General features: G+C 59.1%; 2 protein-coding genes and 1 pseudogene across 2 annotated transcripts in view; 2 read left to right on the top strand and 1 right to left on the bottom strand.

The window, feature by feature from the left end:
- Window positions 1-4,288: 4,288 nt before the first annotated feature.
- SELENOO (selenoprotein O) lies at window positions 4,289-11,042 on the top strand. The gene is made up of 9 exons (XM_003341920.4): window positions 4,289-4,923; window positions 7,022-7,225; window positions 7,785-7,965; window positions 8,460-8,590; window positions 8,667-8,944; window positions 9,037-9,187; window positions 9,953-10,138; window positions 10,241-10,397; window positions 10,483-11,042. The coding sequence occupies exons 1-9, from the start codon at window positions 4,289-4,291 to the stop codon at window positions 10,657-10,659; spliced, it is 2,100 nt and encodes a 699-aa protein (XP_003341968.3). The 3' UTR covers window positions 10,660-11,042.
- A 2-nt stretch (window positions 11,043-11,044) lies between these two features.
- TUBGCP6 (tubulin gamma complex associated protein 6) overlaps window positions 11,045-23,964 on the bottom strand; it is a 32,878-nt gene continuing 19,958 nt past the window's right edge. The window contains exons 15-26 of the mRNA XM_007502747.3: window positions 18,955-19,093; window positions 18,350-18,460; window positions 16,550-17,870; window positions 16,090-16,151; window positions 15,835-15,991; window positions 15,601-15,754; window positions 15,305-15,446; window positions 14,779-14,973; window positions 13,214-13,346; window positions 12,600-12,813; window positions 11,315-11,514; window positions 11,045-11,228 (exon numbers count right to left, since the gene is read on the bottom strand). Coding sequence (XP_007502809.1) covers window positions 11,137-11,228; window positions 11,315-11,514; window positions 12,600-12,813; window positions 13,214-13,346; window positions 14,779-14,973; window positions 15,305-15,446; window positions 15,601-15,754; window positions 15,835-15,991; window positions 16,090-16,151; window positions 16,550-17,870; window positions 18,350-18,460; window positions 18,955-19,093 — 2,920 coding nt within the window. The 3' untranslated portion in view covers window positions 11,045-11,136. The remainder of the gene's footprint in view (window positions 11,229-11,314; window positions 11,515-12,599; window positions 12,814-13,213; window positions 13,347-14,778; window positions 14,974-15,304; window positions 15,447-15,600; window positions 15,755-15,834; window positions 15,992-16,089; window positions 16,152-16,549; window positions 17,871-18,349; window positions 18,461-18,954; window positions 19,094-23,964) is intronic.
- LOC103097513 (voltage-dependent calcium channel gamma-2 subunit-like) lies at window positions 19,196-23,382 on the top strand (annotated as a pseudogene).

The following is a 23,964-nucleotide window of genomic DNA, read 5'->3' as shown; positions in this document are numbered from 1 at the left end:
TGAGGCGACTTCAAGGAGATTCAATTCAACACAAGGTCCATTGCATTAAGTATCACTGTTGGGCACCAGCCTCTTTCAGGGAACTGGGGCCAGAGATGCCAAGACAAATGGTCACATTCCGTTGAAGGAGGCTCTATGTACTCAGTTCAATAAAGGGACTAAGCCCTAACCGCTGGGGGTATCAGGAAAGGGGCACAGCAGATGGCTTCTGGTCTGAGCTTGGAGAGAAGTAAATATTCTAAGAGGCAGATATGAGACAGGGCCCGGGGAGGGGGGTGGTCATAGCCTAGAAAAAGGCTTGGAGATGGGAGATGGAGTTGGCCAGCTTGGCTAGGATATCTGGCACATAAAGGGGAGTAAAGTCTCTGGAACCGAGGGGGACATGCTGGGTAGGGCTTTGAATGTAGGGGCTTCTCTCCACACTGAAGCTCTTGCCCTGGGGTTGAGATAGCCTGATTGGTCAATATAGCTTCTCATATGACCCACTACAAGTACCCAGCCTCAGTTTACCCTCAGGCTATCTTCTTGCTCAACTGACATACCTTGCCCTCTAACTTCAATTTGGAATCAAACCAACACTGCCATCATTATGGCAAGAATGTGCCAGTCAAGCCTCCTTTGCTTCCCTTTCCATCCATAGGCTCCTCAAACCCAAACTGGCCTCTCCTTGTCTCGCCCTAGTAGAGTCTAAGCCTTTTGAGGGCAAAAGCTGTGTTCTGCTTGTTTGTTTTCATATTCTCAGGGTGGGGCGCTTAAGTGTGTTCACTCATCCAAAGGCTGGCTCAGGAACTTGTATGGTAGGGAGACAGCACAGAGTTTGGAGCAGGAAGGTAGCAGGGTTAGCCCTTTGCTTTGGAGGCAAGGGAACAAGAGCTTGCTGGACTGCGGCACAGTTCACAGGAAGGCTTTCAGAGAAGAGGGCTGGCTGGGCAGGCCTGTAAGGGACCAGCACAAAGGAAGAGAAAAAGGGAGGGGGGCGGGGCCCACTGAGGCAGCAGAGGAGCTGGCCTGGGTAAGGAGAGCACCTGCAGGGCAGGCTTGTACTTTTCTTTGGATCAAACTTCCTGTGGCGCTCCAGGAGCCTTCTGCGGCTGGAAGATGGCAAACGGAATTCTGGCCCTGGCTGGTCCAGTCAGGCCGGCCGGTCAGAAATGTGACGAGCCTCGGAACCTGTGGCTGGGTGTCTACGCGTGTACACACACGCACCCAAATACACACCGGAGCTCTCCAGCTTTTTCCTGGGACTCCCAGTTCTGCTGACTTAGGGACTGAAGAAAAAGAGGCGGTATTATGCGGCGGTTGTGACGTCATAGAACACAGGGGCGTGTTCGCAAAAGTTCCGGCCCGGGGCGGGGTGCACGCTCAGCCTGGTCCGGAGAGCCGGCCCGGCCGGGCGTGGGGGCGGGGTCTGGGCAAATCCCGCCCCCTGCCCGCCGAGATTTGTCCGCGATGCGGTGGCCGGCCACCTGGGCCGCTGCGGAGTTGGACGGCGGGGGCAGGAAGGCGGAGCCTCCGCCGCGGGGCCCTCTATTGATGAAAGGGCGGGGCGGCGCTCGGGGCCCATTGGCCGGCGCCTTGCCCAGGGGACGAAGCCCGTCCGCCGGGCGGGGTTTGGGCTGTCCCCGAGCTCGGTGCCCCGACGGCTGGGGCAGCAGCACTGCCGAGTCCCGACCCCTGGGCTCAGTGGTGGTGGTTAGCCGCGGTGGGGGGTCTTCGATGGGGCAGGCGTGGGAGGGCTGGAAGGCCGAGCCGAGGCCTCTGGGTTCCGTGCTGATAGTCGGGCGGAGCCCGGGTCTATCACCACCTCCGCGGAGACCGGTCGGCCGAGCTCCAGCCCTGGAGCCGTGGTCTTCGTTGCGGAACCTCCGGAACAACGGACAGAGGGCCGACCCCTGGCACCGGAGGCACGCTTCTGGCGGCGCTCCGGGTCCTCGAGGAGAGGGCTGGGGGGCGGGCGCTCGGCCCAGCGGAACCTTCTTAAAGGGAAGACCCAGCCCAAATCTTGGGGACCGCCTGTGGCGGGAGGGCGACGGCTGGGGGGCAGGAGAGCGTCCCAGCAGCCCATTCTTGGTTCGAAGACTCCGGCTCGGGACTTCCCCGGACCGTCCAGGGTATGAGGGCGGAGCCTCTTCCCCTCGGTTGCGAGATGGCCGAAGGGCGGAACCTGCCCGCCTTGACTGCCTATTGGGCGGGAGACCCAGGACCGTCCCCTCCACTCACCATTGGTCAGAAGGAGCAGCCTCGCCCCCTCAGCGGCAGAGGGGACCTGCCTCCTTCAGTTCCCTCTTGACTGGAAGACCTAGTACCGCCCCTTCTGTTCGCCATTGGTTAGAAGGATCAGCGCCACACCCTCGGAATGGCTGCGAAAGCCAAGGAGGACCTGCCTCTTTCTTCTCCCAATTAACTGGACGGCCCAGAACGGCCCCCTCAATTCGCCATTGGTCAGAGGGAGCAGCCCCGCCCCCTCAGCACTGTAGTGGACGCCAGAGGGGACCTGCCTCCTTCAGCTCCCCATTGGCTAGAAGACCCAGCACCGCCCCCTCGGGCCGCAACCTGGGCCTGGGTGAGGACAGGGCCCCGCCCCCAGACCCCAGCCGGAGGCGAGGGGCCGAGACTTTTCCGTTGAGCTCCAACTCATTCAATCACGGTAGCCCCTACGCCTCGGCTCGTATCCGCTGGGAGAGTGGGGGTCGCAAGGTGGAGCCTCCAACGTCCAGCTCCTTTTGGCCTAGCAGCTCCAGTCCCCGCCCGTCGGCTCCCTATTGCTGGGAAGATGAGGCCCCACCCCTAAACTGGAAGGCGGGGCCTCCCTCTCCGCGCTCCTCCTCCTGGGCTGGGAATCCCAGGTCCCGTTCCTCGAGGCTCCGCTCCGAGGGCACTTTCCCCAGGCCGAGCTCGCCTCCAGGACTCCGCAAGGCAGGGCGAGAGGAACCCTGGTTGAACTTCCGCTCGGAGGCTGTAAGAGAGTGTGGTCCCGGGGTACCCCCAACTCAACAGTCCTGGTCTAGAGGGGGAAGAGGAGCAACTTCGAACTCCTCTACTGTCAGAAGAACTGCGCACTCTGTAGCACAGCCCGCCTCTCGTAACTACCCGGACCCGCAGCGCCCCAAAGTAAGAAACTCCGCCTCCTTCGATCGCTACTGGAGGGACAGCCGGAACCCGCCTCCAGGTGCCGATTGGAAAGCGGAACCCCGATCCCTTGAGTCTCTGCTGCTAGGGCGGAGAAACCCCGCCCCCCGTTCCCCTTATTGGCTGAAGGAGGGAGTGACCTCCATTCGCCAGGAGGACAGTTGGAAACCCAAGCCCCACCTTCTGGACCCATTGTTGTTTGGAAAGCAGGGATCCGCTTCGTCTCCTCCTTATCGGCTAGAGGGTGGAGCCATGGGCCCTCATTTGGAGGATTCCTGGAAGCCACGTGATCACTTCGTGGACTCTAGGTTGTTTGGGAAGCGAGGCTCTGCCCCATCTTCTCCGTATTGGCAGGAGGGCGGGATTACGGCCACTCCACTAGGCGACTGTAGGAGGTCTCAACCTCACCCCCTAGACCACGTGTCGTATGGAAAGCGAAGCCCTGCCCCCGCCGGTCCTTATTGGTTAGATGGCGGAGCCACCTCTTTGCTCCGAAATGACTGGAAAGCGAAATCCCGCCCCCTAGACTTTGTGTTGTTTGACAAACAAGGTTCCAGCTCTAATTTTTCCTGTTTGTTGGAGGATAGAGCCTCTGCCTCTTCTCTCCGAAATAATTGGCACGAAGAGCCTCGCTCCCTGGACAGTCTGTTGCCCGGAGGGCGGAACCCGGTCCCCTTGGCAAAGTATTGGTCAGAAGGAGGAGCGCCGCCGGATCGGGGCTTTGGGATTGGCTTGAAGGAGGAACCGCCCTCTCTGAACTCGCTACTGCTTGGCTGGCGCAGCACTGCCCCCTTGACTCGCGGAGCCCCGGCCCCAGGACTTGGTATTTTCTGGAAGGTAGAGCCCCGCACATTACACTCGTCGGCCTCGGGGGTGCAAAAGCCCGCCCCTCAGGAAACCCAACCAACTGACGACCAGGCCCTCGCCCTGGGTTCTGGGGCGAGCACGGAGCCCCGCCCTCACTCTCCGCCCGAGTTGGAGAGCCCCGCCCCGCGCCCAGAGGCGGGAGCTACTGGCCAAGCCACGTCCCGCCCCCCGGCCAGATAGCGACGAGGTTCCGGGCCCGGATTGGCTGCGGTGCGGAGCCACGCCCACGGGCCGAAGACGCAGCGCGGGGCGGGCCCCGGGACAGCGCAGTGCGCCCGGGCCGCCTAAGCGAATGGCTGTGTCCACTTCCCGCTCCGCTGTCCTGCGACGCCCAAGCTACCTGCTGCTGCCGCTGCTGTTATCACCCCCGGGGACCGCTCGGCCCGGCCTGCGCCCGCAGTCCTCGGGACCACCTGCCATGCAGCCGTCGCCGCCCGCCGCCCCACACTGGCTCTCGGGTCTGCGTTTCGACAACCGCGCTCTGCGCGCCCTGCCGGTGGAGGAGCCGCCGCCTGGCGGGGACTCGGCCCCGAGGCCCGTCCCGGGCGCCTGCTTCAGCCGCGTGCGGCCCTCTCCGCTGCGCCAGCCGCGTCTTGTGGCGTTCTCGGCCCCAGCGCTGGCCCTGCTTGGCCTCGACCCGCCGCCGCCGCTGGGAGCCGGGCCAGACCAGGAGGAACCGGAGGAAGCCGGGGAGACTCCTTCCCGTCGCGTATCTAGTGCGGAGGCCGAGCTAGAGCTCTACTTCAGTGGCAATGCGCTGCTTCCTGGATCCGAGCCCGCCGCACACTGCTACTGCGGCCACCAGTTCGGCAGCTTCGCAGGGCAGCTGGGCGACGGCGCCGCAGTGTACCTGGGAGAGGTGCTGGGCGCCGCCGGGCAGCGCTGGGAGCTGCAGCTCAAGGGAGCCGGTCTCACTCCCTTCTCCCGGTGAGCTCGCGCCCCGCCCCCACTCCGCCCAGGGGCTGCGGCCCCGCCCCCTCCGGCCCTGTGCTCCACCTACTGGCCCCACCCCCGCCTGCCGCCCACCAAAGGCCAAAAGGCCTTCTCCTTTCCTCCTCGGCCTCTTAGTGCCCCATCTCTCACGTTTCTCCTCCTTCCCAGTAGTTCCCACTCCCCCAAGCCCTCCACCTCTGCTTTCTCCCCCTCAGCCCCAGTGGTCCAGGCTTATCTCCTGGTTTTCCATTAGTGGGTATAGAGTAGAGAGATGGGGACGACTCCGAGGTGGTCAGCACTTTAGAGCAGCCCCAGGGCAGGGGCCTGCTTCTCCCCCACCGCTAGTCCAAGGGGGCCTCCTGTGGAGCTCTGGAGAGCTTTCCTGCGGAATGGGGGGCCTTGTAGGAGGGGAGCCTCTTCTAGGCGCCTGTTGCCCCAGGGCTTAAAAGTGGAGACCCTGAGCTGGTGCTCCAAGGGGCCTTAGGGGTCCTCTAGCCCAGCCCCCGATTTGATAGGGGAGGAAGCCGATGCCCAGAAGGGCAGTGAACTCGAGGCCCTTCAGTTCCTTGCAAACATGAGCCACCCAGCTCAGGCAGAGGGTTGGGCAGGCCATTTGCGGGAGGGTACCGACTGCTCTGTTAGTATGGGGGGCACCTTTTTACCCCCTGGATGAGGGTTTGCATGGCTGATGGCTTGGGTTTCGGCCTTCTCCGCCCTCCAATCTGTGCCTGTCCTCACCTCCTCCTGTCTGTCCTCTAAGGCCCCAGCTTTCTGCTGACCATGCACTGGTGAAGCTCAGCTTGAGTCAGAATCCCCAAGAGCAAGTGAGATTTGACTTCCAGCCCTGGGCCTGCCACTTGAAGGGAGCTAGGCGGCGGCGGCCTGGGCCGGTTCCTTTCCTGTAAAATACGGCCTGCTTTGGGACCCTGGAAACGTTAGCCATCGCAGGCAGAGCTGTCTTTTCTGATTAAAGGTCCACTCGGTCTTAAGGAAATGAATGCAGTTTTCCAGCAGGGATCCAGGCCTGGCCTTCCATCCAGCAGGAGCTTTCGACATTTTAACAAGGAAACTTGTGACTCCTCCCAAACACCCTCCTCAGAGGCAGCTCTGGCTGCTCCCACCATTCCCGAACAGGCTGTGAGCACCCGGCCCGGAGGAACGGTGTCTCTGCTGTCTGAGGGAGGGCTGGCTTCCTAACCTGGCTATAATTGGGTTAACTGCCGAGTGTGGCCTGTAAGAGGCACATGGGTGGAGATGCACCGCCCCTTCCAGCCAAGCTGGGGGGTCCCCAGGGTGCTCTTTGTTCCCTGGTCAGATGTGGGGTTAGATAATGGCCCCAGTTCTGCCAAAGCCTGAGAGCGCACTTGGGTTTTCTGGAAGATTTGCTGCCAGCAGGTGGCTGTGTGGCTTAGTCTTAAGCGGCTGCTGCCAGATTCTTGTTTAAGACTTTGAAATCTCACCTGGGTTAGGAAGCAAGTCCTTTTGTCTCAGGTTCAGATAAACCAAGGGCCAAGAGTTTATTTTTACCTCGTCTGCCAGGCCGCAGGCCCGGCTTACATTACCCTTTTGGCCCAGCCCCTTCTACTCGAGCCAATGAGGCTTCCCTGTACGGGTCACGGGCGACTTCCACGACGATTCTCCCTCTGTGGCCTCAGCATGACTGGGCGCTTCTGAGCTGCTCCACAATCGTGAAGGAGGAGGAAAGAAGCCGAAGCAAAGGATAAATGAGCGCTGGGCCTGCTGGTCTCTCACAGGCAGAGCCATTCACTCTGGCAGGCGGGCAGGAAACGTCAGCCAGTTGGCCTCCCTCCTCTGGCGTCAGCCCAGCGCGATGTCTCAGATAACGGAGGCTTTAACGGTTATTAAAGTACCTGGACTTCGTAGCTGAGCCATTCTGGCTGGAAATCTTTGTCCTCTCCCCACGGAGCCCCTCCCCTCCAGGCCTGGTTTCGCATGGCAGGCTGGCCTCTAGTCTGGGCCCCAGCTCCGAGGCCCGCTCTCTGGAGCGGAGCTGGCCGAGAGCCTGCCCGAGATGGGTCCTTCCCGCTGTCAGAAAGAGGGCGTCTGGGATCAACCATCCCTTTGGTTTCAGGCAAGCCGATGGCCGTAAAGTTCTGCGCTCCAGCATACGGGAATTCCTGTGCAGCGAGGCCATGTTCCACCTGGGCATCCCCACCACCCGGGCAGGCTCGTGCGTGACCTCGGAGTCCAAAGTGATCCGGGACATTTACTATGACGGCAATCCCAAATACGAAAGCTGTGCCGTGGTGCTGCGGATCGCCTCGACGTTCCTAAGGTAAAGGCGAGGCCGGGGGCTGCCAGAGCCTAGCTCGCCGCAAGCCCTCGCATGGGAGGCGGATCTGCCACCCTCCCGAGGCGAGAGGGGGCTCCGAGGGACGCAGCTGGTCAGGGCGAGGGCCGGTTAATGGAGCGGAATGGAGGGGGCAGGGATGGTCTCCAAGCTCGGTTGCTAAAGACTTTATCACCCGGCCTTACGGCTTGAAAACCGAATGAGGTCGGTTGATATTGGACCTTGCCTTATCGCTGGCAACGGCAGGTGCCCATCGGACACGGCCAGCACGAGCCTGGCAGCCTGGCGGCAAGGGGAGGCATGACTAATTAAAGAGCTGATTAGGGCCTGCTCTGCCCGCGTGGAGGCTGAAGGGGCACCAGGAGCTGGAATGTCGTCCTAGCCAGCTGGCATCGCCCTCAAGGCGGGGCTTCTGCAGCTTCCTTGGGCAGCCTGGCGTCGGCAGGGAAGCCGCCGTGCGCCGCTCCAGCTCCATCCCGGCCGAGGAGGCCTCGGGCCAGCGGCTGCCCTCCCGAAAGGCTGCTCTTCTCTTCTCTGCTCCCAGGTTCGGCTCATTTGAGATTTTCAAGCCTCCTGATGAGCACACCGGGCGGAAGGGCCCCAGCGTGGGTCGGAATGACATCCGGGTCCAAATGCTCGACTACGTGATCGGCAGTTTCTACCCAGAGATCCAGGCCGCCCACGCACGAGACAGCATGCAGAGGAACCTAGCCTTCTTCCGGGAGGTAGGCAGGCCGGGGAGGGCTCCGGGGGTCCAGCCTTACTGCCTGGGGACTTTGGAGGGGTGGCGAGGACTCGGGAGACCCACCGGAGGCCTCTCTGGCACAGCCTTGGGCCCGTCCTGGGTCCTTTCCATCTGGCCACGTGGTTGTCCCAGAGGCTTCTCTGGACTCCCCGTGACGCCAACCAGCACAGACTCGGACAGACGGCCAAGAGCAGCAGCCGGTTTTGTCTCCCCAGCCGGAGGCCGAAGGCCTACAGCACCCCCTTTATTAGGCCCCGGCTGGGGCCCCCCGTAAACACAGCAGAGCCCCAAGGCCCATGGCGCGGGCGGGGGGCAGCCGGGGGTCTGGTTCTCAAAAGGTCAACTTCGGGGAGACCCGCGCTTCCTGGCGCCGGTCTGGGGAGTCTGCCCGAGGGAGCCCAGGCCTGCCACGGCCTTCCAGGAGCCCTGCTGGGCCTCGGGGGCCGGCCCGACTCCTCTCCCTGCCTCGGCCAGATCACCCGGCGCACGGCGAGGCTGGTGGCCGACTGGCAGTGCGTGGGCTTCTGCCACGGCGTGCTGAACACGGACAACATGAGCATCGTGGGGCTCACCATCGACTACGGGCCCTTCGGCTTCATGGACAGGTGAGGCCCCCCCCCCGGCTGGGAGCCCCGGGCCCGGCCGGCTGCTGACGGGGCGCCTCGCTCCGACTCCCGCCAGGTACGACCCCGATCACGTGTGCAACAGCTCGGACACGACGGGCCGCTACGCGTACAGCAAGCAGCCCGAGGTGTGCAAGTGGAACCTGCGCAAGCTGGCCGAGGCGCTGGTGCCCGAGCTGCCCCTGGAGCTCAGCGAGCCGGTCCTGGAGGAGTACGACGCCGAGTTCGACAAGCGCTATTTGCACAAGATGAGGCAGAAGCTGGGCCTGGTCCAGCTGCAGCTCGAGGAGGACCGGGAGCTGGCGGCGGCCCTCCTGGAGACCATGCGCCTCACGGGTCAGTGCCGGAGGGCCGGGGCCGCCCGCGGGCTCCGGGCGGGGGGCTGCGGCCTCCACGCCCACCCCCACCGCCTCTGTTCTGGTTTCTAGGGGCCGATTTCACCAACACCTTCTGCCTCCTGAGCTCGTTCTCGGTGGCCCTGGAGCCTGCCCGCGAGGCCCACTTCATGGACCGGCTGGCCCAGCAGTGCGCCTCCTTGGAGGAGCTGAAGCTGGCCTTCAGGCCGCAGATGGATCCCAGGTAACCGCCAAGAGACCCGAGTTCAGATTCAGCCTCAGGCACACCCTCACTAGGCACCTCACCTCTGCCTGCCTCCATTTACTCATCTGTAAAGTGGGCGCTGCAGCGCCTCCCTCCCAGGGTGGTGGTGAGATCCCGTCTCATCTGTACACAGCAGGCGCTCTATCAATGCTGCAGCGCCACCTCAGCAGAGGATGAATCTTCTGCCTTCCCTAGGGCTCAGCCCATTTCACAGATGAGAAAGCTGAAGCAGGTGGAGAGGTTAGGCGAGTGGCCTGGCCAGTACCGATTTGAACTCGGGTCTTTGTGGCTCCAAGGCCTGGGCCCTGCTGTGCAAGCAGGGATCCGAGGTCCATCTGTGGGGCATCTGCCGGCAGGATGTTGGCACTTGGTGCCTGGCTGTAAAGGGGTGGGGGTGGGGGCCTGGCAAGAGAAGCCAAGTCTCCTCAGGACCTCCCTTCTGGGGCCTGTGCACCCCCTTTTCTGGCCCTGAAGGGGGGGGCGTCACGGACCCAGCGATAACCATCATCAAGTGATGAGGGGAGGAGGAAGTGCTCAGGGAAGGCTTCCTGGAGGCAGGGGATGCCCGCTGTCTGGCTGGGAGGCGGGAGCCAAGGGATCGTCCCGGGGGGTCAGGCCAGTGTGGAAGAGGCCTGGGGTGTGCTGGCGACCTCAGACAAGGGGGGGCGGGGGAGCTGGGCCTGACGCGGGTGGGGAGACCCGGGCTGAGGCACACCCCACTGGGGCCCATCTCCCCTCCCCCAGGCAGCTCTCCATGATGCTCATGCTGGCTCAGTCCAACCCGCAGCTGTTCGCTCTCATCGGCACCAAAGCGAGCGTCACCAGGGAGCTGGAGCGCATCGAGCAGGCGTCCAAGCTGCAGGAGCTGTCCCCGGCCGAGCTCATCCGGCGCAACCGCGAGCACTGGGACGCCTGGCTCCAGACGTACAGGTGCGGGCTCCGGGCCTCCCCCTGGCCTTTGCCCAGGGCGTGCTCCCCGAGGGCGGGGGCGGGGAGGGACGGAGGCCCAGCTTCCGGCCTGTGTGATTCCAGAGCGCGGCTGGAAAGGGACAGGCAGAGCGCGGGCAGTGCCAGCGGCTGGGACACGGAGCGGGTCCGAGTCATGCGTGCGAACAACCCCCGCATCGTCCTGAGGAACTACATCGCGCAGAACGCCATCGAGGCTGCGGAGCAGGGAGACTTCTCCGAGGTACGTCCGGCCAAGCCAAGGGGAGGTGGCTGTCCAGGGCTTCTCCCTGCCTGCGGCCATGCCCACGTTTGTGCTTGTTCGCCAGGTGCAGCGGGTGCTGAGGCTGCTGGAGAAGCCGTACGGGGAGCCGTGGGAGGACGACGCAGATGGGCTCCTGGCGGCCGCGGCCGCAGCAGACAGCGGGGAGGCCGAGAGCCGCCGGTCCTACGGCCGGAAGCCGCCCCTGTGGGCCGCCGAGCTGTGTGTGACGTGATCTTCGTAGCTGCCTTGGGGTGCTTCTCCCTCCAGCCAGGGAGAGTCTCCGAGGCTCCCGCAGGCGCTGCCGAGTCCCCGAAACAGTCCGTCTGGGGCCTCCCCGATGGCTGCTTCTCCATGAAGGCAGAGATGTCCAGTCGGCTCCGACCCGTCTCTGTCCGACGCTGACTCGGCAGCCCGAGCTCCCAGACTGTGCCCCCTCCCCCACCCCCGCGCCCCCTCCCTCTGCCCCTCCCAGAAGCTGTTCACAGACCGAAGGCTGCAGGGCAGCTGGTCAGCGGCGGAGGGAGGGCCCCAGGCAGGGCGGACTCCCCCACAGGCCCGCTGACCTCTTCGGGCCAGGAAAGCTCCCCCCCCCCCAAGCCCCCAATAAAAGGTCTCTTGGACGGACGCCTGGCTCCCTCGTGCTGGCCGGTGGGGCCGTGCGGGACCCTTTATTGTGTGCCACCATGTACGGGGGGCAGAGGGGGACCCCGCCCCGGCCTCAGCTGTCTCTGTAGTAGTTGTTGAAATTGATTCTCAGCAGGAAGTCTTCCAGATGGGGCTGGTAGCCGCGGTTTACCAGCTTGGTGACCACTGTAGGGGAGAGGCCAGGCAGGGTTGGGGGGCGGCCGGACGTGAGGCCCTCCCCATCCCGGGGCTACCACAGCGGGGGCGCTCACCTTTGAAAAGGAAGTGGGAGTAGTACTTGAAGGTGCTGTAGGACTGCTGCATTAGGGCGAAGTTGGGGTGCACGGCCACCTGCCGGCTGCCGTCGTAGGCCCAGGCCTGGGAGATGAGCTGAACGCGGAACTTGAGAATGAGGCTGAAGACGCTGTGGATGATGTTCATCACGGGCGCGGCCTTCTCCGTCAGCAGCCCCCTGGAGTGGGGGACAGGCCGCGGCTCAGGCCTTCCTCGAGCCGAGCTCCCAACCGCGCCGGACCCCGCTGGCCACCAGAGGGCTGGCGTGCCCCCACGGTCTGAGCACTGGGCCTGGCCACCCCCGGGTGCCCCTCTGGGGCTCCCAACCTAGAAGGCCCTGGACATCCCACTCCGCTGGGCCTGCTAAGCAGCGGCATCCTCTCCGGCCCTCCGTGTTCTCTCCCTTGAGCCCTGTCCAGGCCAGCCTCTGGACTTGTCCTTGACCCCGCTGGTCCCCCCTCCCCCCCAGGTCCTCACTGTCTCCCCCGGAGCTGGATTTTTCTCCTCCACCCCCCATGACCTCCTCGGCTCCCCTGGACCATCTCTGTGCTGCCCTGCCTCTCCGACACCTCCCTGTACACATCTGACTCTCCACACGTGGGAAACGAAACCCTGGGCACCCCCAGGCTGCCCCGGCCGCCCCCTCGTGCCCGCCTGCACCGTGGCTGTCGGCCACCCAAGTGGGCTTGACCCCGTCACATCCTACCTTAGCCTTCTGTGGCTCCTCACCGCCTCTAGCGGCAAACACACGCTTTGTCCGACTAGTCAACCCCCCCCAGTGTTCTCGCACTTCTCTGACCTGTTGTTCTTGGCCCGGCGACCCCGGCCTCCTCCTGGCTGTTGACCTCCCTGGCTTGAAGTCTCCACAAAAATCCCACCTCCTACAGGAAGCCTACCCTGCCTAAGTCCCAGGGCCTCGGCCCTGTTGATCACCCCGTCTCTGGCTTGCTTTGTCTTTCTGCATGTTGTCTGTGTGGCCCCCACCGGGCAGGGCTTTTCTGGGTATCTCTGGGGTCCGGCACAGGAAGCCGACCCTCGACAAATGCCTGTGGAGCCCTCGCTGCTTCTGCCCGTGCCAGGCCGCTGCACGGGGCCCCCTCTTGTGGACCCTTGAAACTGGGACTCTGCTGGTCCACGATCACACGCAGCCAAGCTGAGCGACCCTGTACGAGCCACCTCAGCCGGGCCTGGGAAGAGGCAGGGAACGGACAGCAGGCGCCCGGCAATAGTGCCCGCCCCTGGAAGCCCCCCGGCCGCTCTTGCCTGAAGATGGCTTTGTTGAGGTACTCGGCGTGAGTGCGGTGAATCTCCTCCAGGTTGCTCACCGCCGACAGCTTGTCCCCGAACTCCCGCCACGTCACGTGCAGGATCTGGTTGGCGATGTAGCCCTGGATCACCTTCACAAAGTGCTGCATTTCGTGCTTAAAGAGCTGGAGCTGGCGGAACTGGACCGAGCCGGACGCGTGGTTCACCAGGGCTGAGGGGCCCAGAGGAGCCGTTAGTGACCCGGAGCCCAGCCTGGGGGCTTCCCCCACCCTGCTGGCTCCTTACCAGCCCAGGAAAGCCCCCTTGAGCCGGCCGGGGGTCAGTTAGGCTGATGCTTGTCCTAGCACAGGGCCAGCCCCGCACCGGGCATTGTGGGACGCCGCTGTAATCTCCTCGCTGGGATTTGATGCAAGATGTTTGCATACCATTTTGCATTCCAGGTTGTAGCTTCTACGGTACTGGATCAGTTGGCCTTTGAAGGTCTGGGAGGAGGCCCAGGCGCAGGGATGCTCTTTTCCCTTTTGTTCCTTCTGGCCCGGCGCATCTGTTTCCCTGAGGTGGGGAGGTGGCGGCCGGGGGTGCGTAAGAGGGAGGGATGGGGCGGCCCTTACCTGTGCGCTTGAGGTGGAAGCAGATGTCCTTCAGGGTCCACATCATGTGTTTCAGCTGGAGCAGGAAGGAGAAGATCTTGTTGTACTTGTTCAGACAGCTCTCCGTGATGACGATGTTGAGGGGCCAGTCCACCTGCCCGAGACACAACCGCTTGGACAGAGGCACTGAACAGGCCGCCCACCCCAGCTCCCAGGAAGCCCTGCGGCCGCCGCATTTCTGAGCCTAGGGGGAACAAGGCATTCCAGGTCCAAACAGGCCCGGGTGGGGAGGGGGTCCTGTCAGACCCCCGTGAGTCGAGACAAGAAAATGATCGCCCCGTTCAACAGGAGCCTGGAACTGTGGTTCGGGTCAGAGGCATTCCAGGAGTTCAGCACTTGCAGGAAAAGGCCATTTCTGTTTCAAACACTAAAAACGATGGATAACCAGAGCTTTTCTTAAAATGGCGGCTAGTATCTGAAACCGAGAGCAAGCGCTACGTGGAAGGAGAGGAACCTGGAAGCCTGCCCTGAAAGAGTAAGAGGAGGAATGAGAACAAAGGCAGGAAGAAGACCACTGGCCTTGCAGGCCATTGAAGAGAGCCCTGAGGGATCCGCATTTCTGCATCTCCCCACCAACCCTCAGCAGGAAGGGATGGAGAATCGCCATTGCAGATGACTACAGACCACGGCATATGACCCTTGGGAGCCTCCCTGCCGAGACCCATCCAGGAATCCTATGAACACAATTACAGAACATTTAAAGCACTGGAGAGGCCTAGCCAAGCCGACCACAACGCCAGCACTGCCTCATTTGACGAAGATGCCAAACAAACAAACTACCCAAGAATGAGTCAGAAACAAGAGCCGAATCCATCGGGAGGAACCAAAGTCAAGCATGTTGGGGCCTGGCATCTCCCGCCCCACTACAAGCAGTCCTGGGCACAAGATGGGCACAGAAGCAAATGAGCGCAGCTGCCAGGCTTCCTGGCAGGCTTGGGCAAGCACTCACTCTCCAACGTGGCTGGGAACCCTGCAAAGGGGGCCTGGCACAGCCCGACAGGGAGACACGGGAGGCTGGCCATTTGCAAAGCTTCAGGAACCCAGAGCTGGGGACAGAGAAGCCCAGGATGTGGCCCAGAAGGAAGCCCCCATCCACAGACTGGCCCCATGAGGGTAATCCTCCCCACCATGCCCATGACTGCCCAGGGGAGAGGCGGTGCCAGCCCGCCCTAATCCCACCCCAGGACACAGCTTCCAGGAAGCCCCTCAGGTGCTGCTTCTGCGGATCCCTCTAGCCCTCTGGGCCCATGCGGTCCCTGAGTATGAGGCTGCTGTCCTCTGTACCCATCCACTCACTGGGCAGTGCCCGAGGGCAAGGCCTGGTTCAGTCCCCCCAGCCCCAGCCCTTGCACAGGGATGGGCATTTGGGTATCCATAAATATGCTTTGGATGCATGCAGAATGGCGCGGAGCCCGGCCAATCCAGTCTGTTCCTGGAGCCCAGAGGCCCTTCTGGGAGGTGAGGGAAGGAGAGGCCCCACCAAGCTGTTCTGAAAAGACCCCCCCCCCGCCCCCCCAGGGGAGCACCTTGTAGCGCAGCTCGAGGCAGCTCAGGGCGTCGGGGGCGTTGGAGGTGAAGGCGTCGGGCAGGTACTTGAGGGCGAAGGAGAGGTTGGCCGCGAGCTTCGTGTCCCCGTGGAGGCTGTACTGCAGGGCTTTGGTGAGGAAGGAGTTGAGAACCAGAGGGTTCAGGAGCTCCCCGGGGGTCTGCCCAGAGCCCAGCTGAAGGAGACAAGACGAGAGGATGGGACGGCTGCCCCCTCGGCAGCTACGAGAGGCCCGTGGGGGCGTGCGAGGACTCTCGGCCCCTCGAATCCCTCCACCACAGCTCCCCGGAGCAGGGCAGCAGGCCGCGGGCCGGCCCACTTTATGCCCGAGTGGACCCTGAGAGTTTCCGGGGGCCCTACTTTCCTGTAGACCCCAGGCGGGAAGCCTCAAGCCCCTAAACAAACTGTCCACCTGCCCCAGGATCGCCCTGGGTCCCCCTCGGCTCCTCTTCCACCTGGGATCCCAAGACCAGCGTGAGCTCTGCAGCCCCCCCCACCCCAAGCACCTTCTCGAAGAGCAGGTCACTGAGGGACTGAGCAAACTCGCCGTCCTCCATGAGCAGGAAGTGCCTCAAGGCCTCAAAGTGCTTTTCGAGGTGGAGCTCCACAAAGTAGTAATCCACCACGGCCTTGTTCACCAACGACACGCTGAGAGGAGGAAGCCACACGTCGGGGCCACGGCTACCGAGAGGGCCCCTGCACACCCGCCCACAGGTGGGGAGCTCACTACCTCCCTGGGGACAGCCAGAGCTTCAGAGTCCCGTCCCCTCCCCTCCGCTCCGCTCCCCCGGCAGTCACGTACTGGGACACCAGCGGGGCCGTGATGGAGTGCTTCATGAGCACGGGCAGGGTCAGGAGCTCGCTCAGCTGCACCGACGTCTCGTCGGGGGGATCCAGGGGGAAGGAGAAGGGTCTGGGGATGATGTGGCGCAGGAGGTGGGACACAGGAGGCTCCGCTGCAAGAGGGAGAGCCTTGTCCCATGTAGCCCCGACCCGCGCACGCAGCCTCCCTCCCCCCCGCGCGGCGGCCACTCACACATCAGCTCGTAGCTGTCCTGGTACTTCTCGAGGCAATACTGGTCAGACAAGGCTTTCAAGTAGGCCTGTTCCCGGGTGCAGGTTGTGGCTCCATCCTTGGGCTCCGCCAGGCCTGGGGAAGCCGTGGGGGGTGCAGCTGGGGTCTCGGCTTCTACCTTTTAGAAAAAACAAAGCAGACAATGGCCGCCGCCGTGGCTCCTCGTGGCGCCCGTCCCGCGTGGGGGCCCCGAGGCTCGGGCCGCTTCTTCCTTACCGGCGACCCAAGAGGCTGGTTTGGGGAGAGGTCCTCGCTCTCGTCACTTGTCACGACTGGACCTGGGAAAGCCAAAGAGATGCCCCGCTCAGGCGGCCCTTCCTCACCCCAAGCCCGGCAGCTTCACACGTGGCTCTGCCAGCCCCTGAGCCTGCGGGGCCCCCTGGCCTGTGATGATGCCGGCGGCCCTCCGTCCCCAGGCTGGCTCACCTGCTTGGCCTGGATGTGGACAGGGACTCTTCCCCGGCTGCCCCCAGGAGGGAAGCGAGGGGCGGGCAGCTTCCGTTGGGCCCTGAAAAGACCCTCAGCGCTGCTGGGGGTTTTCAAGATGGCCTGAAGCAGGCTCATCTGTCAAATGGGAACATGTTCTGCCCTCCCCGATTCTGCCAGGGAAGTCCAGGGAAGGCCCAGAGAAGCTGGGTGGGAGGAGCCCCAGGCCCAGGGGATGCCGGATGCCTACCGACGGCTGGCTCGTCCCCCGGGGTGTCCATCTCCTTCAGGATGGGCTCCGGGCCTTCAGCAACCCCCGGCGCGTCCACCTCCTTCAGGATGGGCTCTGGGCCTGCAGCGGCCCCCGGCACGTCCACCTCCTTCAGGATGGACTCCGGGCCTGCAGCGGCCCCCGGCGCGTCCATCTCCTTCAGGATGGACTCCGGGCCTGCAGCGGCCCCCGGCGCGTCCATCTCCTTCAGGATGGGCTCTGGGCCTTCAGCGGCCCCCGGCGCGTCCATCTCCTTCAGGATGGGCTCCGGGCCTTCAGGGGCCAGGGCAGCAGGCTTGTCTGCCGAGGAAAGGGATGGCTCATCCCCCTGAGGAGGCCGATCCGGCCCCGAGCAGCCCAGCTCCCTGTTGTACAGAAACCACTGCATGGTGGAGGCGGCGGCGGCAGGGGTCGTGTGCCTGGACGGGGGCTTGGGGGGCGGGGGCGGCTCACTCGGACCCAGTTGAAGGCTGGACCACGAGGCGTGGCCGAAGGGGCTGCAGCGTGGCCGAGGGGTCTCGGCCTCCACGGCCAGGTCTCCCATCCTCATGTGGGACAGCGAGGCATGGCCGTGCAGGTTCCAGCGGGGCCGAGAAGGCACCACCTCGGACGTGCAGGCCCCGAGGGGGATGCTGCTCTCGGACACGTGGCCGTGGACGGACCCTCGGGGTGGGGCTGGCTCCACAGTGGTGGCGTCCTTGTGGCCGTGGATGTTCCAGCGGGGCCGACCACTTGCAGGGCCGGGGCAAGGCTGTGGAGCCTCAGGCTCAGGGATCAAATCCCGAGGCGGAAGACCAGACTGGACACTGGACTCCGGGCCGTGGCTGCGGAAGCTCCAGCGGGGCCGGGGCACGTCCCTGGGTGCCGGGAGCCCCCGGGAGGGAGAGGGGGTCTCGGCCGTGGCAGAGGGGCGCAGGACGGTGGTGAAGTCATACAGCTGCTGCTGCTGCTCCTCGCTGCCTTCCTGCCCCTCGGACCCCCCTGGGGGTAGGTCCATGGAGATGGTCTGCAGCGCAGCCTCCAGCAAGGCCGGGGCACCTGGGGAGGCAGACGGCTCCTCTGGGAGAGGCCTCGGCAGGAAATCCTTCAAGTCCAGGCTGGATCCAGGGAGCATCGAGACCCCGACCTCCTGCACTGGCTCCTCTCTCCTTGTCCCCAGGGCATGACCCTCCAGGCTTTCTGTCTGGGGCTCCATCCCGCCTGATGACCAGGCGCCCCCTGCGGGCAGCGGGTCCTGCACACTCTCCGGGCTCCCCTCAGAATCTCCAGCCTCACTTCTGTTCTCAGAGCACTGACCAGCCTGGAATGGAATTCAGGGGCTGGACATGGAGAGGAGGAGGAGGGGGTCTGGGACAAAACTAAGTCCCCTGAACCCAGAAAGAATAAACAGGGATGCCTTGAAGGAAGAATAGCAACTGGTGCTGAGACTGCCACAAGGCCAGGTTCTGGGGATCCCCCACCCCCCCTCACCTTAGGCTCAGCACCCCCAAACAGCCTGTGGACATCCATTCAGCCTGTCATCGATACTGATCTCTAAGCCCTTCTGACTTTGGAGGGATGGCCTGGCATCAGTGGGTATGTCCTTCAAGGCCGAAGGGTCACTTCCCACCCCAAGGTAACAAGGCAGGACCGTATCCGTGGGGAGACGGGGGCACCATGAACAGTAAGGGTGCTGCAAAGCCTGGGGATCAGCCCGACCAGAGGCCCAGCTTCTAAAACCTGCCTGAGCACCCAAGGTGGCAGCAGGCCAACCCCGTGAGCATGAGGCAGGAGTCGCACCTGTGCTCTGTGGTCTCCTCTCGAGGCCCCCGCTTGTCCAGGGGGATGGACACTGGGGAGGATGTCCAGCTTCTCCCTGCACTTTCCTTCAGAGATGTTTTGAAGCATCTCCTGAAATGCAAAAGAGCCAGTAACAGCCCGAAGCTTCGCGCCTGGAGTAAGTGCAGCGAGCACCCTGCATCTTCCTCACGGCCCAGCAGGCTGTTTGCTTATCCCTCTGGGGCAACAGAAGTTCCTGGAGGGGAGCAGGGCCCACCTTGTTCTGCCTTTGCATTTCTGAGCTGGGCACGATGCCTGGCACGCAATAGGAGCCAGAAACGCTCGGAGGCGCACTGACTTGTTCATCGGAGGGGTTTGAGGCCTCAGGTTGGCAAGGGCAATTTCTGTCCTTGTGTCCCTTGCGCCCAATTTAGTGCCCAGCCCTCTGTGTGTAGCAGGTGCTCACCTAGTCCTATGAGATAAATACAAGCACTACTCTGTCCATTTTCCACATGAAGAGAGTGAGGTCAAGCCAACTGACATGACGTGCCCGGGGGGGAACTGACCCCTCTGTCCCATCTGGCCCCTACCCTTGGCTGCCTCCAAGCAGCCCAACTTGATGCTACCTGGATGTGTTTCTGGTCTTCTAAGAGAAAATTCAGACGGGCTGTCTCCAACTTGTGCCTCTGTATCTTCCAGAGGGCCCGCTGCTCTCGGCGAGCCGCCTCCTCTGACAACTTGCTGTAATGGTCGATGAGGTCCTGCCTGCGACAGAGCAACGACAGACGGGCCTGAGAAAGGTGGCCGGAAACCCGCAGGTGGTTCTCAGAGCCCAAGACTTGGGTGGCTCCAAAAACATGGACTAGGATGGGGGAGGGAGGGGGAGAGAAACCTCTCGAAGAAAAGGACACCAAAGGGCCATCGGGCCAGACCTCCAAAGGCAAGAGGGGATCGAGGCTGGAAGGGTTCGGGGGTTTCTCTCACAAGAGGGAAGGTTGATGCCCACTAAAACCCACCCCAGGCCCTAGGGAAGAGCTGCTTCCAAAAACAACCCTCTTTTCATGCTTCATGATAAGAACCATTCATCATTGCTGAGGACTATTAACATTAAAAAAAAAGATTTTAAAAAATCTGTCCAAGGTCCCTCCTTCTCCTCTCATCTCCTCTGCCAACTACCTCTCTCCTCCATCTGCCCGGCTCAAACACTACCGTGGGGAAGTCCAAGTGGATGACTCTCGGCCACTCCCAGTGGTCCGAGTCCCCATGAAAGTGGGACCAACAGGCCTCAGGAGAAGGAGGCCCAGGCCCTGGCATCCTCGGACCTGCAGCTTGACTTCTGCATTCTGGGCATGAGGCGGAGCACTTTTTAATCAGCAAATCCCTTGGATGCACATGGGAACATTCAATGAATTAAACTGGCAGGACCCATACCTACCACAAGCTTCAGGCAAGGCCTTCACTTTCTGGGACATTCAGGGCCACCACTGGGACAAAATAGCTTTGGATTAGTAGCAGGGATGAGGGAAGAAAACCAGAAGAATTTTGGACTTTGGTGACCCGGTGCTCATCACAATGCTGAGCATATTATAGGCGCTTAATCAATGTACAAATGATAAAAAGCCCTATTCACTTGCCAGCCATTAAATCCCGGGCCCTGCATCCACTTTCTGAGATTCTGGCCTTAAGCCTGGAGGTTCTTTCGAGGTCAAAATCCAAAGTGCCTTTTCTCCTGCCTGCCCTGGTCCCTGTTCAATAACTGTTTCTAAACACAGTGTGATCCAAAGGACAACATCAAACGCCTGGGTATATATGGACCAAAACAAACCCAGCAACTACATAAACACAATTACAAAACACTTTTCAGACAAATAAAAGTCAGATCTAAACATGTGGGAAAACATTAACTGTTCAAGAATGGCTAAATCAATATAATAAAAATGACAAGCCTAACTAAATTAACTTACTTATTCAGTGCCATATCAATTAAACTACCTAAAAATTATTTCCTAGAGCTAGAAAAAATAACAAAATCCAACCAGAAGAACAAAAGGTCAAGAATATCAAAGCAATTGGTGAAAAAAATTATACCATCAGCAATACCACTACTAGGTCTGTAAATCCAAAGAGATCAGAAATGGGGGAAGGACCAACTTATACAAAAATATTTTTAGCAGCTCTCTTTGTAGGGGCAAAGAACTGAAAACTAAAGAGGTGTCCATCACCTGGGGAATGGATGATGTGAACTTTAGATTATTCCACCCTACTTAGTCTAACAAAATCAGGAATTTCTACACCCATACTTAAAGGATTAAGTATTTAGGAGGATGGCCTATGACAGACATTTGCTAGCAAATGACAAATCAGAAACAACTGACAGATCCCTGGGCTGTCCTAAGTCAAGCCCAAGATATCATTGGGTGAGATGCAGGAAAATGATGTAAAACCATCTATATATATTTTTGTCACTTCCTCTCTCGGGTCTCTTGGACAGCAGAGAGGTGGCTGGTGGTAGCTTGGTAGCTTGCTGAGAGTGTCGGCATCTTGCCATGGTGGCTGCTATTGTCCGGATTTAGTGGTGAGTTTTCCTTGATACCATACTGGAGGAAGCCTAGTAACCTAGTTCGGTGAGGCTCTTCTCTGAGATCTCTCGGAGTTTAGGCTGATTTTTTTCTCCTTTACCTTCCAAACACTATCCAATTAGAGAAGCCTCTAATCTTCAAGGACCTCGTGGCTCGCCTGGCACAGGCTGGGTGGAAGAAATCCTATACCTTTTCCCTCTCTCTTCTCCTTGATTTCTTCCCTCTATATTGATTAAACCACCATATATTTCCAAACTGACTTGGGTATTTTATTTGGGATCTCCCCTGGCGACCAAAAATCAAATTTAGATTAGGTCACAACCCTAAATTATCCTTAAAGTGAACAAGTTGTGGTGTAGAGCTGTAATGGAATGCTATTGCACCATTAAACATGTCCAAAAAATGAGTTCAGAAAAACTTAGAAAGGCCTATATGAACTGAGGCAAAGTGAAGTGAACAGAACTGTTTTCATTTCCATATAAGATGAAAATAGATCTCCTAAGAACTTTATAAGGCCAGTTAGAAGGAATATACAGAGACCAAGGGTACTGGTATAAGTTGATTATGTTGTAATGATCTAAAAAAAAAGAGTGAGAAAAAGGGGTGCCCATGAGAAGGGGGAAGAGAGAGGAAGAATGAGGAAAACTTTCTCACAAAAAAAGAGGTAGGCAAGGAATAACTTTTACAGGGGACAGAAAATGAGAGGGGCTGATGGTGTGAAATTAGAATCTGTTATCCTAAAAACTATGATTCCCAGAAAAACTATGATCCACAGCAAAAACTATGATTCCCAGAACTCCACTCACTTCCTGTCGTTATGTGGTACCTAGAAAGGATATAAATTGGGTGGGGAGTTGCATGTCTAACTCTCTTTCCTTCCTGTTAGCAGCTTTGGTGAAGCGGGCCCTTTGAGCAGGTAGATTAACTTGGGCATGTGGTTCTATTTTGTCAGATAATAAACTTTATAAAAACATTACTTGAAGTATTGGACATTAATTTAACTCTTACAATGGGCAATACCTGAACCTCACTCTCATCTGAACTGATTCAAAGAGGGAAGAACAGATATATACACAGTCAACCACAGAAATCTATCTTACCCAAGAGGGAAGTAGGAGTAGTTGGGGTTGACAAAAAGGGAGATGGATATAGGTTGTTTATAAGAAACACTTGAAACAGAAAGACATTCATAGAATTAAAATAAGGGTCTAGAGCAGAATATATAATTACTCCAACTGAAGTGAAAAAGATAGAGGTAGCAAACATGATATCAGACAAGGCAAAAGAAAAAATAGATGTAATTAAAAAAAGATAATCAGGGAATTTATATATTGCTAAAAAGGTATCGTAGACTATTAAGTAATAGCAATATTGAACATATATGCACCAAATATCATAGCATCCAATTTCTTAAAGGAATTTAAATGAGTTAAAACTATTCTAGAGAATATTCCATTTACTTTTCTAGTTAACTATCTAAAAGAGAAGTTAAGGAGATAGAATTTTAGAAAAGCTTGATATGATAGGCCTCAAGAGAAAAACAATAGGGAATAGAAAGGAGTGTATTTTTTTCCTCAGGTGTACATATATAGCACCTTCACAAAGATTGGCCGTTGGGATTGAGAACTCGGCCTAGAGACCAGAAGTCCTAGGTTCACATCTGACCTCGGACACTTCCTACCTGGGTGACCCTGGACAATCCCCATTGCCTAGCCCTTACTGCTCTTCTGCCGCGAAACCAATACATAAGGGAATTTTAAAGGTCTGTGTAAGCAAATCGATCACTTCCCTGAGGATGCAGATTATGAAGCCGACACAGCAGAGTATTTCCTCCGGGCTGTGAGAGCCTCCAGTGTCTTCCCCATCCTGAGTACGATTCTGCTTTTCATGGGGAGCCTCTGCATCACAGCCAGCGAGTTCTACAAAACCCGTCATAACATCATCCTGAGTGCTGGCATCTTCTTCATGTCTGCAGGTCTGAGTAATATGGACCCTTCCAAGAGTGACTCCAAGAAAAATAGCTACTCTTATGGCTGGTCCTTTTACTTCAGGGCCCTGTTCTTCATCATTGCTGAGATGGTGGGAGTGTTGGCTGTCCACATGTTTATTGACTGGCACAAACAGCTTCGAGCCAGTGCCTGCGCCACAGACTACCTTTAGTCCTCTGCCATCACCCGCATGCCCAGCTACCGCTACCACTACCAGAAACAAAGTCGCTCAAGCTCCCACTCCACCAAGCCTTCCCACTCCAGGGATGCTTCTCCTGTGGGCATCGAAGGGTTCAATACTCTGCCTTCCGCAGAGATCTCAATGTACACCCTAACTAGGGACCCCCTGAAGACTGCCACCACCCCCACCGTCACGTACAACTCTGACAGGGATAATAGCTTCCTCCAAGTTCACAACTGTATCCAGAAAGAGAACAAGGACTCTATCCACACCAACACAGCCAACCTCTGTACCACCCCTGTATGAAGCCAAGGCCCAGAGCTCCAAGTAGGGGCCAGGGGAATAGGCCAGGCCAGGCTAGGGTCAGTGGGGGTGGAAAAAGAGGGGTGGAGGGTTTGGGGGGAATAAAACCAACTAAGGGGAAACCTTCCAAAATCAAAAAAGGAAAAAAAAATAAGTCAACAACAAAAAAAGTACAAAAATAAAAAGAAAAACAGCAGGAAAATGTGGGGGGGGAAGGAAAAAATACTTTAAAAGCAAGAGAGATTAAAAAAGAGAAAAAATAGAAAATAAATTTAAAGAAAATGCATGATTTCCCAAGTACCATTATTTTAACATTTAATAGAAACAAATAAAACAAACAAACAAACAAACAAAGATTGGCTATTAAGGCATTAAAAAGCTCCCAAATGCAGAAAAACATAAATATTATATGTACCCTTTTCAGATTATAATGCAATATCAATTACATTCAATAAAAGGCCTTCTTTGAAAGCATGATTAAAAAATTAGATGGAAAGTAAATAATCTAATCCTGAAGAAAGAGTGAGTCAAAAGAAAAAGTCATAGAAAGAATTAATTTCATTATATAATGACAAATAATGAGAC

This window comes from Monodelphis domestica, chromosome 5, assembly GCF_027887165.1.
Source record: "Monodelphis domestica isolate mMonDom1 chromosome 5, mMonDom1.pri, whole genome shotgun sequence".
Taxonomy (NCBI): Eukaryota; Metazoa; Chordata; class Mammalia; order Didelphimorphia; family Didelphidae; genus Monodelphis; species Monodelphis domestica.
Note: the sequence above shows the minus strand (reverse complement) of the source record. Positions and strands in the feature narration are given on the sequence as shown.